This window comes from Pituophis catenifer, unplaced genomic scaffold (genome assembly GCF_029215685.1).
Source record: "Pituophis catenifer annectens isolate HBS135680 unplaced genomic scaffold, rPitCat1.0.hap2 SCAF_8, whole genome shotgun sequence".
Classification (NCBI taxonomy): domain Eukaryota; kingdom Metazoa; phylum Chordata; class Lepidosauria; order Squamata; family Colubridae; genus Pituophis; species Pituophis catenifer.
The window spans coordinates 54,722,839-54,741,692 of NW_027256888.1; the positions used below are offsets into that span (position 1 = coordinate 54,722,839).

The 18,854-nt window shown below is 35.1% G+C and overlaps 1 protein-coding gene across 1 annotated transcript; it reads right to left on the reverse strand.

Annotated features, from left to right (window-relative positions):
- Nucleotides 1–688: 688 nt before the first annotated feature.
- PRMT9 (protein arginine methyltransferase 9) lies at nucleotides 689–17,930 on the reverse strand. The gene is made up of 13 exons (XM_070948457.1): nucleotides 17,904–17,930; nucleotides 12,574–12,787; nucleotides 11,647–11,795; nucleotides 10,345–10,581; nucleotides 9,639–9,806; nucleotides 8,948–9,050; nucleotides 8,623–8,729; nucleotides 7,569–7,761; nucleotides 5,560–5,743; nucleotides 4,313–5,006; nucleotides 3,233–3,386; nucleotides 2,447–2,566; nucleotides 689–904 (listed from the first exon to the last, which is right to left on the reverse strand). The coding sequence occupies exons 2-13, from the start codon at nucleotides 12,757–12,759 to the stop codon at nucleotides 689–691; spliced, it is 2,511 nt and encodes an 836-aa protein (XP_070804558.1). The 5' UTR covers nucleotides 12,760–12,787; nucleotides 17,904–17,930.
- Nucleotides 17,931–18,854: the final 924 nt, after the last annotated feature.

Below are 18,854 nucleotides of genomic sequence, written 5' to 3' on the forward strand. Positions count from 1 at the left end.
GAGGTTCCGGTGGCTGTTATTTTGAATACATCTGCAGATGGTGCTGGCATGTAGATTCTTTTTTTAAAAATAGGAAATAGTTTTAATGGGAATTGACAAAAATATGCTAATAAAACAAATGGCTATTGGATGAGGTACAAAATAATTATATACTCTGCTCTTTACTTTGCATTCTGTATTATAAAATAGTTTTGAAAAATTCTTTTTCTCCTATCAGGAACAAATTATTACAAACATTTACTAAAAATGAAGACTTATAAATACACAAGAACCATTTTAACATTATACATCAAGGAATTTTCACCATTGTAAAATTAAGGATTACCATTTCAAGTTCTTTAGGACTAATGATCTAAAAAACAGTATTACCTTCTTTGCCAGTTAATTCACTATTTTTGTAATCTGCAAACATGTAAGAAACAGCGTATTGTCGAATCACCATTTAATTATATTTTTATACTTTTTTTTAAATAATTTTCTACAATGTAAAAAAAAAAACAATTCTTCAAGTCCATAGTAATTTTTTTTGCAATTGAAAAACGATGTTTTGCAACATTATAAAATGTTCTATTCAGATTAACTTCTTTTGCAAATTGAACAAGTATCGTATTTTACCAAGGTTATTACTAAATTATAGAACATAAATTTGGAATGTAGACATTCAAACCTAATTAAGAAAAGCTGTATCTTACTGTTTTACTACTACATTGATGTTGCTTTTATAATACTGAATACTTAGAATAAGCTTTTCTCCTTCTTGAACCTGAATGGGTTTATCAAGCACAATGGCAGCTTGTTTCCAGTGAGATGACTTGCTTGATGTATCCAAAACAATATCATTATCCAGATATACATGATACCAAAATGGAATACCAGTCACTTGACCCGATTTACAAATCTCCACCTATAAAATTAATATGTGTGAAATTACTGTTCAGCAGTAAACTGTTTTTGTTTTGATAAAATTAAATGAAAATATTTCTCTAAGGGAAGTATATAACGTGCACACCTGCATGTCATTTTGCCATTTTTATGACTTGTTACAAATGCTTCTGAAGGAGGAAATATAAGATCCAAATTTCATTAATGATTTTGTATAAAAAGGTGGAGAAAACACTTATTGAATTGGGTGTGACGAATAATACCCTAGAATAAGGAATTCAAAACAATCTTGATGTATTTAGAAAAATGAGCTGAAATTAACAGAATGAAAGTCAGCTGAAACAAGCAGAAAGTTCTGGGAAAACAAATATAAACAGGCACAGGATGATGGATGACTGACTTAATTATTGAAAAAATATTTTGGCATAATAGTTGATTGCAAACTGACTATGAGGCAGACAGTACAATTTTAGGCTGTATAAATAAAGGTATCACTTCCAAATCATTAGAAGTAATAATTTTACTCTAATTTATTAAGGTCAAACCCATATCAAATATTGTGTCCCTGGTTTGAGAACAATTCAGAGAACTAGAACTTATTCATAGAAGAATAATGTAGATTATTAGGGAACTAGAACTAAATCCCATGAACTAATGCAGTTGGCCATGCTAAACTTTGAGGGCTAACAATATGGCCAGTTCAACTCATTCACTCAGACAAATGGTAAAATTCTATTGGATACATTCAAATAGAGACTAGTAAGCTAGCTATCTGGACTATTTTAATTTGGATTCCAGCATTGAGAAAGAGGTTGGACCAGTGGTGAAATGCTACCGGTTCAGGCCAGTTCACCCAAACCAGTAGTAAAAAATGCTACTGGTTCACTGAACTGGTAGTAAAAAAAATGTAAAGTTCCGACGATCAGCTGAGCGACATGCAATCGTCACACCTTTTTTTTTTTTTTTTTACTTTTTAAACATTTTTTTTACTACTGGTTCTTTACAGCGCGGCCAGCGAACCGGTAGCAAACCAGTTCAGATTTCACCACTGGGTTGGACTCAATCTAAAAGCTGCTTTTTCTAAAATGATTTTTTTCTGCAAATATACGCACTTTGCATAAGTCTGATCTAAGTAAACTGCAAATTAATATTGGCAAACTAATGAGATGGTTCTATTATCAACATCTCAGCCCATTTTTGTTGTGTTTTATATTTTTTTAATGTTTTTAATAGTTACACTGAAACTACTATTTTTTAATATTGTTGCTTGCTTTGTTGAGTCACTTGATTTGTGAGATGGGCAGCTATATAAATTTGAGACTAAATAAGCAACAATGGAAGCAATCAAGCTGTATACATTTTTGGAAACCTATTCTGCAGTGTTGCTTTCTGCTTAGAAAAAAAGCAGCTTAATAGATCTTCACATAAGCAATGGCAGTTAAACTAGGGACAGAACACAGAAAATATGCCATATGCCTGCAAGCTTCTATTTCTCAAAAATGAGAATTTGTGAAGAAGTAATTGAGAAGTTGAACATCAATTAATTTCTATTTTGGAGACTTACCTCAACTTCACTACTGTTATTCAAGTAAGGATTCATGAGATCCACTTGCAGAAGTTCTATTGAGTTGCTTAAAGGTATATATGGGAGTGTGGAGAGATCCAAAAAAATGCGGATAGGCACCTGAAACAGAAAGTTTTAAGATTCTATGTTCCATCCTGACATTCATACATATTTCTGAGTCTTAAGACTTTATGTGGTTAAAACTGTTGGTGTTACATCTATACTATGTAAATATGTCCCTGTGCCAATTTACCATACTGATAGTTGCAAAATAATTGTGAATTGTACTACTTTATTGACAGAATTCAGAATTCCAAGCTATTACAATTAAAATAGTACAAAAGAGTTTTACAAAATTAAAGTCAATCAAGTTCTAATGACAGAAATGTATGGAACAGTAGAAATATATATTGCTAAAAAAGTGAACAACATTAGTTACCAACAGGAGATGGAAACAGGTAGCCAGTTTTATTTTGGGAAAAAAAAAAAATTCCAAACTAGTGAAACCAACCATATTTCCATCAGCTTCTCATAAATTGTACTTCTGTTGCATTATTTTATCATTGTATGCTTGAAGACTCTGCTTAACAAAACATTTGAAGACTTTTCATATATACATGATTAGGTCTTCATTATTTTCTTTAATCTATTTTCTTATTTTTCAATAAGCAGCTTTTTAAATTCTGGATAACACACAATTGATTTGTCTTTAAAACTTGGACTTTTTCCTGATTTCTCAATATTTGAAGGACTATCTGAATATAGAAAATGTAAATTGTTTCAAACCTTGAATTGGTTGATAAAAGGTGCTATGTTGAAACCAAGTGTGGGATCTATCCCTTGAACAGCAGATTCAAGTAATAATAAATTAGATTCTACAAGCATTCCATATATTTTCACATGGTCTGGGAATATCTTTCCTCCAGAATGAAGCAGACACCTAAATATAAAAATGCGAAGTGAGTCTAATAAATATTTAAACTTTTCAGTTGTTTAATAATAGCATCTGCATATTCATTTCTTTTATATTTCTAAATTTTAATTATGATACTGAAACAGAAGATTGGTAAAAGTATATTTTTTAATGTGTAAAAATGTCAGCTTAATTGTTATACTGAAGACAAATTCTCAGATTTTATTTATTTATAAAATTTATAGGTCGCCTATCTTATTTCAAGGTAATTCTGGGCAGCTCATAAAAAAAAAATTAAACTAAACTATATAAACTAAAAACATAAATATATTAATATAAAAACCCAAAACACCACAGGATCTGACAGGTTAATTTAGGTGAAAATATGTAGCATGAGTTAAGCAAAATGCATTGACCGGGACTTAAAAACCCAACTTTTGATTCAGATGTAGCCATGTAATTCTGCAATGTTGAAAAAAACAACAGCAAAATCATTAGTTTAAAAATGTAAAACTATACAGGATGGGCATGTCTCAGGTCTCTTTGATTAAACAGCATCATTTAGTGGTGCTTAGGAAGTGTTTTGTTACAGCATCTGTCTTTGGGAATAGCTAGATGTATGTCTTCCACCCCAGTGATGCAGTAAATTTCTAAAAGGTGCTGAAAACCTAGCTATTCTCCCAGGCCTTGGGAAATGTTGGATGTTAAGCCTCTGCAGGGTTTTTATTTGCTATGAACATTTTTTCCCCAGACAACTAAGATCTTTGTTCCTTTAATACTATTTCTTGGTTTTAAATCTATAAGCTGACCAGAGTGTGATGGATTTAGCCTCTATATTGTAAAATGTAATCAAATACAAACCTATTGATAAGTATAGTTTTAATAAATTACAAATTATATTTGTCATATAACAGTGGTGCAATAAAATCCAAAAAACTCGTTTCTTATATTACCTAGATATTGCAGCTTTTTCCATCACATCTTGCTGAATTAAACCAGAAGTTTCTATGACATCCAGAATTATAATACTCCATAGTTTGTCAGACTTAGGTCTTTGTAGTACCTTGTTTTCATCTTGTAGATGACTAAGCCAAAACTCTAATGTTTCTCTGGGAAATTGGTTGGCTTCTGAAATCAAACTGAGAGCTACTTGGTGGTGTTCTTTTTCAACTGAGCTGTATGCTTTAACTGCCCCAAATTTACCTGCAATTACTGGCAAAATTGAAAAGCCTTCTGATACATCCAATATATAGAGTGGATCAACAGTTACAGAATTTTCGCTTTGGTTCTTTTCAAACTCATGATGGTGACCAACCACATCCATTAATTGTGACTCTTCATGGCGGCTGAATGATGACAACACTTTTCCTATTGCAATTTTAAAGCATTCATGATACTGCAGATTATTTAATAAAGCAATTTCAGTGGATTCTAGCATACATTCTTGGCAGACATTTTCCAGTGTGCTTGCTGTCTGAAGACTGGCTAGAGCACTGCAGAGTTCAGCTTCGCTGTTCTTCTCCCTCAAGTTTCTTTCAACATCCATTTCATATCCTGAAGTCTTAACGGAAATTCTTTGAATCCTTAGATAGCAGTCCTGGCAGCATATTTCCATTGCAACACAATCTCTGGATTTCACAGAATGATCTGTAAACCATAAAGGAATGACAATTGAAATACAAACTAATGCTATTCAAGTATATTTTGTAAAATATTTAATATTGAAAGAATTGTCTTCCATTTGTTGGAGAATATAATTCATCTGTATACCTTAATGAAGTTCAACAACTCATGCCAAGCAGCTTTCAGTAAACAGATTTACACTATGCGAATATTTTATTTTAGCCATTGCTTGAGTATATTTATATAATATTGAGCCCAAATTAGTTATTTATAAACAATAGTGTACTTAGTAATAATCCATCAAACTGTGTAATTTGTAGTGATGTTCGAAGTCAGACATGGAAATTATAAAGTTCCAGCTACATACAAGATTGAGTTAGAAGTAAAGAACATTGAGAAAAGGGAAATCTATCTTTTAGTCATTCCAAATTCTTTAACACTATCTTTATTTTTATAAGTTCATGTAATCAAATGACATTTTATCTATAATTTATATGATTAATTTCATTTTTCTCCATTTTAACCATAAAAGAGAAAATTCACTTTTGGTTTTAACAAAACCAAATGAAAGACATACCAAGGAGACCTTGTACAGGATAGACTGCTTGCTCCCAGCAGGTATCCACATTTGGACTTGTAGAAAGAGTAAATTCATCATCAAGGTGCAGTGTAAACCAGACTACAACAGCATCTAGTATTCCATCTTTAATAATGGGTATATTCATTTTGGATGGCTTATTAGTGGACAAACTTTTTAGCTCCTGGTCAAGTATAAAAGGAAAACATGATGGTAAATTACAGATCCTTGTTAATCACTTTCTACCCCAAAGAATACTTTATTAAATATTTGCTTTTAAAAACTTCATAAATATAGAATTTATTACAAAAAAAGTAAATAGTAATAGGTCAAGTACAATATATAATGAAATAATATTAAAAGAAATGTAAACAATTCTTATTCACATTCTTAATATTGTAGTAGATACAACTGCCATATAGAATATGATCCAGATTTTCCCAAGGAGTACACAGCTATCATACCTAGAGTGCAGCTATATAGTAGTCTCTAATCAACCTTGGCTGATTTTGGAAAGTTTTGCCGGGTTGAATTTGTTTATGACCACTAAGAAAAACTAAAGCTGTAGGCTGGACTGTAAAGTCAAAGGAATATTCCCTAAGAAGATAGCAGTTTAATATTTCTGTGTTGTTCCACAAAAAACAACAGATATGATATGGAGACATCAGAAAATGTTACTTTTATTTCTTTGTAGAACATCATATCCAACTGAATGTCTACAAACAAAACAAATATATTGATCTGAGAATCCTGCACAACCTAAGAATTGTGCTACTAGATTAAAGATGTTTCAACTGGTGAAGAAGGCTACAACAACTCAGTGACAACAATACTGACTGACTATATTATTGACTGACTATGTTGACTAAACAATAATTCCTGGGTTCCCAAATATAATTTGCATATGCCAATATTTGGCTGTCTTCAACCAGGGTCGGGGGAAAAAACACACCTAATTGTAGTAAGACTTATGAACTGTACTTCTAAGATGCTGAAATATTTCTCATAAGATCTAATTAAAGCAGAGAAAGAGAACAAAAAAACAAAAAATTGTTTTTTTTGTAAAACAAAAAAAAAATCAAACACCTAATATTAAAAATTTAGCACTCAAAGCAGAACATACTATGAATCATTGTATTATAGCTTTTAGACAACTTTAACTGCCTAAGCTGAAGTGTTCTGCTTTACTCCTTTTATTAATCTTAGATGTCAGGTTAGGTGTAGGTGGATCTACTGATGCAAACCATTATGATTCCCATTTAAACATATTGCTTCAAAGAATTAACTGTATAGAAGAGTTACATATTATGATGTTGCCTTTATGACTAAGAATAAGAACCTTGCTTATGATAGAGAAAACATTCATCCTCTTTTAAGGCTGATTATTGGCTCATACTACATGTAAAGATTATAGTTACTTTACAGAATTTTTTTTCCTTCAAAGAAATAAATGACTCGGTACAATTGTTTGAGCTTTCAAATTATTTTTTTTTCTAATATACAATGACCTGTACCAATTTTCCATTACTTTATTTTTTAGGTGTTTACACCTCCCTATTTCTCTATGCCCAAGTTATATTGTTGACTAAGGTTACATTTTTATTCCACAATTTTACTTTGATTAAATTTTGCCTTAAATATAAGAGACTTAAGTAAGTATTTCTTTTGTTTGAACATTATTAATGTCATTCATACATATTAATATCAAGAGGTAACAGTAGTTGCATGCACAAAAAATGCTATTGTGATAGCTGACAAATAGATTCTACAAGATTAGGACAGAATTGGGTAACAGTCAGTAAAATTTTATCTATTAGTCATGCATCTAAAACATGCATACAATGCTACTAATAAATATTTAATATCCAAATTTGACATTTGGATAAACATTAAAATATTGTATGGAATAAATGATTGTATGGAATAAATGTATCATCCTAATGAAATTCACTTTTCAATTCTACAATAAAACTAGTAATTATAAGTCTTTTCTTGTGCCAGTAAATTACCTGCAAATTATTAAAATTGACTGTCAAAACTTGAAAAACTTCTGTAAGAGCTTTATAACCACCAGGTATTCTGCTGAGTTTTTCAGTAGTGTAAGGTTCAAGGGTTTCACTGGGCTTTAGAGAAGCAGACGTTGGACTGCAAAACTTCAGTGTTTCTGGCAAACAGACACCAGCAATTTCTTTTACCTCCACTCTGAAAAAAGGAAATGATAAAAGTTTAGAGTTGATAAGACAAATTCAAGCATACTTTCTTTTCATAATATTAATATTCATATTCATATTCATAATATTATTTTATAAATAATTTATTCTTCAATTAGGTATGGTGTTTTGCATATTAAATAGCAATATCACTTAGACTTATATACCACTTCAAAGGGCTTTTACAGCCCTCTTTAAGAGTTTTACAGAGTCAGCATATTGCCCCCAACAATCTGAGTCCTCATTTTACCAACCTCGGAAGGATGGAAGCCTGAATCAACATTGAGCCTGGTGAGATTTGAACTGCTGAACTGCAGCTAGCAGTTGGCTGAAATAGCCTGCAGTATTGCAGTCTAACCAAAAGTCTCATTTGGAAGTTTTGATAGCTGAAAAGCTGGAGATTAATATTGCTGTTTGGACTTTCAGGGAAGATCATGTTTACAGTTAAGGATTAAATATCTTTTTTCCCTCAAGCCTGTTGTTTATTAAAGAAATCTGATTTAGGTTAGCTTTACTTAAATATAGCTGGTGGGAGTGGATTCCAGAAATTGGGAGAAAAAGGAACATATCATTTCCAATTTTATTCACAGTAAATCTATCTCTCTAGGATAGGATAGGATTACAATCTTGTGCAAATCTAATCATGATTTGTAGGAGTATACAGTACTCAACTGGAGCTTAAACAGACCATTTTTCTTAGCCTTCCATTTTCCACTCATTGTTTTAAAGTAGCATAATTTGTAACTTGTACCCCTTAATATATTGTAAACCAATTACATTATTTAAAAGTAAGGCATTTTTTGTTTTTTGTCTAAAGATTAAAGATTTTTTTTTCCAACAGTAAAAATTATACCTATGATGTCTGCGTATCTCTTTGCATTCCACTGCCATGCCCCACATAGTAGCTCCTGCTGGAATAACTTTACCATAGTTTTTAGAATCATCTCTACCATCCTTAGGCTGTAAAATAGATTAAAAATGGTGTAACAAGATTTATTTACTGTTCATGTATTAAGAAACAATACTCATATTTTAGCTTAGAGTGCAAAAATGCCCAAAAGCAACTTTTCAGATTAACAAAATTTTTGACCAGGCATAAGACTTTATGAACTTTATAATATAAAAATAAAGTATCTTTTCTAACAGGGCATAGATAGTTAAGATACTAAGATACTAACCTCTGGTGGTAAAAGTAAGTGTTCCCAAGCATGAATCAAGCTTTCTACAATTCCCTCACCAAATAATCCAGAATCTACTGTTTCGGTGATAACAAGGGAAACTCTATTAAATATAAAAATATAGTTATAACAAGAAGCCTTAAAAATGTTAAAGCTTAAATTCAATAATTTGAAATTAACAGTCCTTTCTTAGATAACTGAGTTGTGATCATCTTGCAAGTGAGCTTCTTCAATAAAATATGTCTCTTTACTTTTTATGTATTTGATCTTAGTATTTTAATATAAAGTACCAAAACAGCAGAAGATGTTTGAAATTGGAGGCAAGGTGAAAACAGTGTATTTGGTATCTTTTTTACTTTGGATTTTACATAATATAATTTTATTTAAACTCGTCTTTAGCCACTAAATTCAAAATAAATGATTGTGAATTCAGTATACTACCTATTGAGTAAATATATTTACTTTACAAAGTATATTTACTTTGGCTGCATAATACAATGCTATTACATTATTTACAATAAAATCAGTAAAAGATTGAAACTTAAAAAAATCAATTTCAATAGAAAGATAACACTTTATACAATATTTGCTCTTGCTATTTTGGAGAATATGAATAATATTATTCATAATGTTAGCAATGAATACAATATTACTTTAATTCAAAATAACAGAACAAAATATAAGATATAACCTTTCAGGTATGTGCTTTGGAATTTCTATATCAAAGGATTTCATGTGAAGAAGTTTGATTTCTCCATCCAAATTGTTTGCAGCTAGCACTTCACAAGCCAATTCATACATGGTCTTTGACAATTCACAAGCATAGACAGGAGATGCTCCAGACTTTTTAGCAAGCATACTGAAAAATCAGAAGATATTTGATAGATTTTTTTAGTAAGTTTTTCGTTAGACAAAATACTAATAATTTAACTTTAATGTAATTTCTGTATAAAATATTTGATACTTATTTTTAAAAATCCGGGCGTGGGCATAAGGTTCAGGTAATAAGAAATAATGTATGTCATTAATTTCTTAAACTTTTTAAAACAAGAAAAAAGACAGTTGTATCAAACACCATTTTAAACCAAAATAAAACCAGGATGATGATGATGATGGGTCTTGTTTAGTTGTAGCCTCCCCAACTTAATTTGCTATGGAGATAGACTGTCAAACTTTGTAACAGATGGGAATGCCAGGACAGCTAAAAAATTGTAAAGAAACAATGTATTCAATCCTGACTCAAAGGTTGTAAGGCTGTAATAGTTGAAGCCTCTTAACATCTGTTTGGAAGTATTCTAATAATATGCCATGTGAGTACCATTTGGCAATTTTTTTAAATTGAACTTGGGTCATTGAAATAAACATGACAATATTTGTATCATGAAGTTTCAACAAACCTGAGAATTCCCGTTCCTGTTCCAATATCAAGTACACTTCTATATCCCGAATGAACTGCTTTCTGGATTGCTTTTTGATATAGCAAGTTTCTACTGTAATCATTAAGCATAATGAAATGCCACCGTTCTACCACCCAGTTGGCAACCCGATAAAAGTTCTCCTTTGCATCAGGAAAGTCAGGGTTTAACTTTACAGCTTTATGAAAATATGCAGCTGCTTCATCTCTGAAGCCCAACCTAACAGAAAAAAAATTACACAATCAATAAAAGCATAAATGTTTAATTTTTGGAACAACAGAAAGCTGAGAAAAATCTATATTCGTCATATGAAGACATAAAGCAGTTTAAATTATAGAAAAGTGCAGGTAATTATGGTTTACTGTTGGAAATAAACAAATGACACATGTACTCTGTAAATAAATCTAAGAGTGTTCACAGGTAGTCCTTACTTAATGACTGCCCTGTTTAGCGATTGTTTGATGTCATAACTGTGCTGAAAAAGTAAATTTATTACTAGCCCTTGCACTTATGACTATCACAGTGTCCCCTGTAGTCACATGACCCAAGATCTGGGTGCTTTGTAACCAGAAGCTGCTGATGAGCACTGCAGCATCTTGCGGTCCTATGATCGCTGTTTGTGCTTCACAGTCAGCTTCCGAAAAGGAAAGGCAATGGAGAAACCAACAATAAAATCCAAGTTGTAATCACATTATATTTTGCTTAATGAACATGGTGACTCACTTAATGACCGCAGAAGTGAGATTGAAGCTCTATCACAGTGATGTGATGACTCACTTAATTATGTTAACTTGGTATGTTAACATGAAATGTTCCTTGGTAACCAGTTGCCAGTCCCAGTTATGCTTCTTAAGCAAGGGCTTGCTATATGATAAATTATCTCAATAAGCTTGAATTGATAACAAACTACTGAGATACAGAGTTATTCATTTCCATTGTGGAAATTAACCTGGGAAAAATAGAAGATTCCTATGCACAAAATGTTCATGAGGATGAATCTTAAAATTAAACATAAAAAACTATGGACACCAAGCAGCAGTCTAGAAATTATAATTAACGATACCTTTGCATTTAAAGTTTGCTCTAATGAGTCTGAGCTAACAGACAAAAGAGAAACTGCCAGACTCAAATGATTGTAAAGTAAGTACCTACACATGTAAAATTAAGAATGCATATTCAGTTAATAACTTTGTAATATATTTAAACTGAAGCTCCCTGACTCAAAAGCTTTATGTGCATTAGAATATTTAGTAAAATTATGACTAATTAAGTATAACTTTACACCTGAAAAGATGTTCCCCCATACTGTTGTATATGACTTCATCATTAGGATATAATTCCAGGGCATGCTCATAGCAATCAAATAAATCTTGAATTCGTGCAAGAGAATCCAGTTCTTCTGCCCATTTAAAAAGGGTAAATTGAAATGTTTCCTAAAAAAACCAAAAAATGTTCATAAATTTAGATATTTATTATGTAATATATCAAGTAAGTAAGTAAGTAAGTAAGTAAGTAAGTAAGCAAGTAAGTAAATAAGTAAGTAAATGAATGTGCAACTGTGGGTTGTGTGCCAATTATGCCCTTTCCTGGACTGAAAATCCCACATGGTCACTCATGCCCTAGTCAACTCCTGTCTTGACTATTGCAATGCATTCTACATGGGGCTATCCTTGAAAAGTATCCAGAAGTTCCAGATGGTTCAAAATGCAGTGGCCCACATGGTTTTATTCAGATTTCGATGTGCATGTGTCACCTCTCCTACGGAGCTGCACTGGTTGCCAATTTGCATCCAGGTGCAATTCAAGGTGATGTTTGTCTTTAAAGCCCTTCATTGTTTGGGACCAGGTTACCTGAGGGACTGGTCTTGCTGGTCACATCCACCCAACCCACTAAAGCAGGGAGGCAAAAAGTGTTGAAGGTCCCGTCCCCTAAGGATGTACATCTGATGGGACCCAGAAGAAAGGCCTTCTCTGTGGTGGCTCCCTCTCCTTTGGAATATCCCTTCAGAAATTAGATTGGCTTCCACTTTGACACTAATTTCATAAGGCCCTGAAAGCTTGTTTTTGACAGCAGGTCTTTTACAAGCAACTGTATAGGTGGCTATATAAATTTTCTAATAAATAAATAAATTACACACAATGGCCAGTATGGTATTCATGTGGATCACATATTTATTTAGGATAGGGGGAAAATAAGCAGAAAATATCTCACCTTAACATCATTTTTAAATTCAGGAGCTATGTTTAATACCAAGAGATAGTGAGCATATGCAGTTCCAAAGTCCTGATTCTCGAGACAATGTTGAGCACTTTGCAAGGATCTGGAGACTAATTCACGCCGACCAGTTTCTTGACTAACTTTGTGTCTATGCCGAGATTTGCTTTTAGCATTAGGCATTTTTAATTAAAAGCAACTGCACTTTATCCTGCAAACATAAAATTAACATTTATTCTATGATTATGACCATAATGACCTATTATTTGAAAAATCAAAGTTATTTTTGTTCCCATTGCAATTATTCATAAAAAAGGATCCATAGGTTAATTTGTACTATTTTGAACAGTATTGTCATTCTGTTCCTAACATGGAACATACGAATGGAGTAGACTCAAAATATACCATAATTCCTGTTTTTGTAAATGCAAGAATGCACTCTTATAAATCAAACTTTATATCAAAATGGAAAGCTGTATTTTTTTTTCTAAAGACAGTGATTGTCTTTAGAACATTATTTATGTAAGAAAGATAATTATCTTATTTAGCCTGGCTAGTAGTATTGAATGAAAATAATCCAACAACTAATTTGTAGTTTAGGTAGTCCTCGGTTTATGATGGCAACTGGGATTGGGATTGCTGTTGCTAAGTGATGAATTTTTAAAGTGTAATATCACATGACAGCATCATTTTGTGATGACAATCACGATTACCACTATAATCCCAAGATATATACCAAGTATATACTCGAGTATAAGGTGAGTTTTTCAGCACATTTGTTATGCTGAAAAAAGCCCCCCTTGGTTTATACTCGAGTGAGGAAAAAATGCCTTTTTTCCTGCAACCCGTTTTGGCTTCCAGGGGCTGCAGGGAGGCTTGCTAAGGCCAAAATGGGGCATGGGAGGGTGCAGCGTCCCCCCCTCATGCCCCGTTTTGGCTTCCAGGGGCTGCAGGGAGGCTTGCTAAGGCCAAAATGGGGCGTGGGGGGTGCCTAGCAAGACTCCCTGCAGCCCCCTAGAAGCAAAAATGGGCTGGGGGGAGGCTTCAAGGGAGAAGAAACAAAGAAATCCTCACTGTTTAGGGACATCCCCACGTGCACTCAGCTTGAGTTGAGAGCTTATTGTAATAGGCTGGCTGCTAGCTATCCTTGCTCAGGCTAAGCTAATCAATAGTGGAGCTCTAAGAATGCCAGATGAGAAGGAGGAAGGTAGGGAGAAAGAAAGAAAGAAAGAAAGAAAGAAAGAAAGAAAGAAAGAAAGAAAGAGAGAGAGAGAGAGAGAGAGAGAGAGAGAGAGAGAGAGGAAGGAAGGAAGGAAGGAAGGAAGGAAGGAAGGAAGGAAGGAAGGAAGGAAGGAAGGAAGAAAGAAAGAAAGAAAGAAAGAGGGTGGGGAGGGAGGGAGGGATGGGTAAACCCTTTTATTCTCACTTCATCCTCACTGTTTGGGGATCCCTAAATTCACTGAACTTGAGTTGAGAGCTTATTGTAAGTGCCTGCACTAACTATCCTTGCTCAGGGTAAGCTACAAAACGTTTCGAAATGTCTGGCTTTTCTTCCTCCTACCAAAGACCTTCTGGGGTTCTTCAGAGAAAGGAGAAATGGAGGAAGAAAGAAAGAAAGAGAGAGAGAGAGAGAGAGAGAGAGAGAGAGAGAGAGGGAGAGGGAGAGAGGAAAGAAAGAAAGAGACAAAGAAAGAGGAAAAAAAAGAAAAGAAAATGGAAGGGAGAAAGAGAGAGAATGCAGGTATCTCTTAACAGAGGCTTGAGCTTGCCTGAAATTAGATCAAGCCCTACATCACTTAACCCAATGTATCAGATTAAATTGTTATTGAATTATTTTTGGTATATATACTACATTCTCTTGTGTAATTTAGTTATAGTGTAGTTTACACTATGCACTTACAGAGCTAGTTTACATTTAACCTACTGATGCCTCAATTAATGTAATTTTATTGGTATCTATTTTTATTTTGAAATTTACTAGTAGCTGTGGCATTTCCCACCCTAGGCTTATACTCGAGTCAATAAGTTTTCTCAGTTTTTTGTGGTAAAATTAGGTGCCTCGGCTTATATTCGGGTCGGCTTATGCTCGAGTATATACGGGTAAGTGGTTAAATGGGAAGCAGTTCCAGGTAAGGACCGAAGGGAGGTTAGAAGGAAGGTGCAATGCCATGTGAGCGAAGAGTAGTCTGAGGAGGGAGCTGGCGCTGCCCCGCTCCCCCCAGTTTCCATTTGCTCACTGACTTTGGCTTTACTTATGTAAAGCTAGGGCAGAATATTGCAAATAGCAATAATGTAACTTCAGGGTACTGCAACTGTCACAAGTGCAAGTTGGTTGCCAAGTGCCTGAATCATGTCACAGTGGGAGTGGTGTAATGGCCAGAACTTTGAGGACCAGTTATAAGTATCACTCATTTAGGCTATGGCAACTATAAATGGTCGCTGAATGAGTGTTTGTAAGGGAGGATTACCTGTAATGAAATTTACACTTAGCTAGAATTTTAATTTTAATTCATATTCAATATACTTTCATTGTGAGCTTTCTATCAAATCTAAGCAGTCTTTATTATGTCATAGGCCAGCAAATAAAACACAAGAGTCACAATTAAGATAAAAGGAAAAATAAATATCTAAAAAATATTAGAGTTAATACATTGCAGATTATAAAACAGTACTTGGTCAGGGAAATAATATTAGATTGATCCAAAAATAACATCTTGAGATAAAAGAAACCTGAATGACCAGGATATTTAGTAGAGAATGGAAATAATTCGGGATCAACACCTGCAGACAAAGGGCAATACAAAATAACATGTTCCATCAGTTCAATTATTCTTCCGCCACATGAACACTGTCTCTGATGGAAGGGGATTTTTTGGGGTATCTTCCTTCAGTAACAGCTGTTGGGCACTGAATCTGGCTAAGAATAACATTGAGATATCTAGCTGGTTGGAGAAGATATGCAGAGTATCTCAATAAGTTGTTTGTGGATATTGCTGGAAAATCTGCGTGTAGCTTTATTATTTATTTTATTTTATTTTATTTTATTTTATTTTATTTTATTTTATTATTTTATTATTTTATTTTATTTTATTTTATTTTATTTTATTTTATTTTATTTTATTTTATTATTTTATTTTATTTTATTTCTATACCGCCCTTCTCCCGAAGGACTCAGGGCGGTGTACAGCCTAATTAAAAACACAAAGACAGACAAAATTTAAAAATAATTAAAATTATGAAATAATAGGCCCAATTTGTAAAATCCCAAATTTAAAATCCCATTTAAAACCAATTTACATTGATAGCCCAGCCTGGCGGAACAACATGGTTTTGAGGGCACAGCGAAACACACGGAGATCAGAGATTTTACGAATTTCTGGGGGCAGTTCATTCCAAAGGGCAGGGGCTCCCATAGAGAAGGCCCTCTCCCTGGGTGTCGCCAGCTGACATAATTTGGCTGATGGCACCCTGAGGAGACCCTCTCTGTGGGAGTGAACTGGCCGGTGGGAGGCTACTGATGGCAGAAGACAGTCTCAAAGGTATCCAGGTCCAATGCCATGGAGCGCTTTAAAGGTGGTAACCAACACCTTGAATCGCACCCGGAAGACCACTGGGATCCAGTGCAGCTCGCGCAGGAGGGGTGTCACGTGGGCACAACGAGTTGCGCCCATAACCACCCGCGCGGGCCGCATTCTGGACCAGTTGGAGCCTCCTGGTGCTTTTCAAGGGGAGCTTTAAATCAATGGCCCAACTTTTCTACTTAAAATGTTAAGCAAATTAGTCCCAAATTCTACTATTATTAGCTGCATCAAATTAGGTGCCCATCATTTTGACCAAATCTATTAAAAGAACAGATTAGAAATCACTAAAATCTGTTCAGGAATTTCAGGAATCTCTGAAAAATACCCAAGATTGGCCAAAGAAATGAAGTGATTAGATTATGAAATTAGGGCAAACACAGCTACATGTTCAACTGTAAAAAGTGATTTATGACAATTTTTCACACATACGACTGTTGCAGCATCCCCACGGTGATCAAACTTCAGACACTCGGCAACTGACTCTTTTTTTTTTTTTTGCAATGTTTTGGGATTATGTGATCACCTTTTACAACCTTTTTACAGGCAAAGTCAATGGGGAAGCTAGATTCACTTAACAACCATGCTACTATCTTAACTGCAGTGATTCACTTAACAATTGAGGCAAGAAAATGTTAAGCAAAACCCACTTAACAGATTTAAACTTAGAATAACTTGCACTCTTTGAATGTACTTAACAGTACACTCACTTAACAGATTTAGACTTAGAATAATATACACTTTGAATGTACATTAATTGGCATACATTAAAATGCAATGTTGTTGCATACAGGTCTCAAAAGGGTCACTACCTCCAATATGTCTCACTTAACATAAATTTTGGGTTCAATTGTGGTTGTAAGTCAAGGATTACCTGTACTAAACTGAAACATGGCTTTTAAGACATACTTCTAAAGGACCCGAGTAAATCCACAGGAAGAGACAACAAATTGTATTTTTCCCACCAGCAACCAATCTGCCCTTACTAGATAAATAATAAATAAGACACATAAGCAAGACATGTTCCATAGGTATTTCATGGAACGACGTGAAAAGTGGTACCAAACTTTCTAAGATTTAAAACTTTAAAAGTTAACATCAATACCTTACAATTCAATTATGTTGGAATGCATAAACCCAAACAACAAAAACTCTTTCGGTGTCCTATATTGTTTTTAAAAGCAAAAAGGGATCCTGAAAGAAAAAGGAGTTGGCACTATTGCTATCTATCCAACCCCCTTGTACGGAAAGCAGAATATAAACCTAACTAATAACATGTAAAGTTTGTGAGGTTAAGAAGACAACCCCCTTTGCGCCTGGCATTTTCAACTTCCCTCGAGAGCAGTAATCATCCTTGGGTAAATCTTATCAATTTATTAATATTTATTCAGAAATGCTAGTCTTAGAATAAAGGCCCTCGCACGCCAATCGCCTCCCCCCCCCCCGCCCCATGCAAAAACAAAGGACACGGAACCTTATTTAACCTTTTAAACTGTTGACAGTTCAAGGCGAAGAGGAAGAGGAAGACCAAGATCTCCGGCTTCTCACAAAAAAATAAAAAATAAAAACCACGCCGCGTGGAAGACCAACTCCCGTGTTATGTATACACGCGTTTATGGCATCCAGACAGAGTAACGCTTCCGATTCACCCGCGCTCGCCAGAGCTTCCTCGGACAACACAGGCAGGTTCTGGGCAAGAGAAGCAGCCCAGGGAAGAGGAGGAATCAGGGCGCAACCGCCAACACGCACGTTGTCCGCTCCGCCTCGATCTCTTCGTCCCCCTTCCGTGCGCGGCGCGTTGAGGAAAGCGGAGCTCAGAAAACCCGTCCGCTTTGAACGAGGCGGCGGCAAAGGCCTCTCTGAGGTAGAGAAAAGGGCGGCGCCATAGGCTGCGTGGCCTCGCGGCGCCTGCCGTCATCACCGGCCTCCCCCCCCTCCCGTGCTTAGTAAAATAACGTTGAGGTCTTAGTGTCTCTCACTCAGTGCGGTTCTTACGTGCGTCGATCCGTAGTTGTATTTAGTTTAAGTCTTATTTCTCGGTAGATTCGCACACATAGGCCCCCTCGCGTACGCTCAGGAGTCAGCCCTGAATGCGAGGGATTTAACTCCAGAGTTTTAGGATGGCACCTTCCAGGATGAATTAAAATTGTGGGGCTACCACCGGTTGCGAAGAGCTTGCTTGAAAGATTAAAATTCGGAAAGCTGGTTTTGTTCAGTGTAATTTGGGGGGGAGGGGAGATAAAGTGAAGTTTTAAATTCATTTATTCAGAAATCAGCCTAATTTAATGGACCTAAAGAATTGCAGCCCAACGGCCGCTATCACTTTTTTTTGTTTCGGCTGCATAATAAACGGATTTGTGTGAACGACCGTCGTCGATTTGTTTTCCTGCGGCTTCTTCTAATCTAATCTAAAACCGTCCCGAACCGCGGAGTCCAAAGCAGCGACTGAAGCTGACGCCCTGTTCCAGGCCCAAGGGAGACTCCTCCGTCACCCTGAGGAGCGTGAGAGCGGCAAGACCCGGACGGCTGAAGGGAGGAGCCGAGCGAGAAAAAGCTCGGCGTCGGATTGGAAAAACTTGGAAAAACCGGAGGCGGGAAGGCCGGGAGTGGAGAGAGAGCCTGGGAAGGAGGCGGGACCGAGGGAGGGAATGCAGATGCGGGCCAGCCTTAGTCCCCTCTTCCAGCCAGTCCGCGGGGGGA

Bases quoted from the DNA above. Each gene is read 5' to 3' on its own strand.
- PRMT9 (XM_070948457.1), bottom strand. From the start codon at position 12,759: ATGCCTAATGCTAAAAGCAAATCTCGGCATAGACACAAAGTTAGTCAA. The intron at 10,582-11,646 runs GTGTAAAGTTAT...TTTTTCTGTTAG, and splicing joins ATGGGGGAACATCTTTTCAG to GTTGGGCTTCAGAGATGAAG. The intron at 9,807-10,344 runs GTTTGTTGAAAC...CTGATTTTTCAG, and splicing joins ACAGGAACGGGAATTCTCAG to TATGCTTGCTAAAAAGTCTG.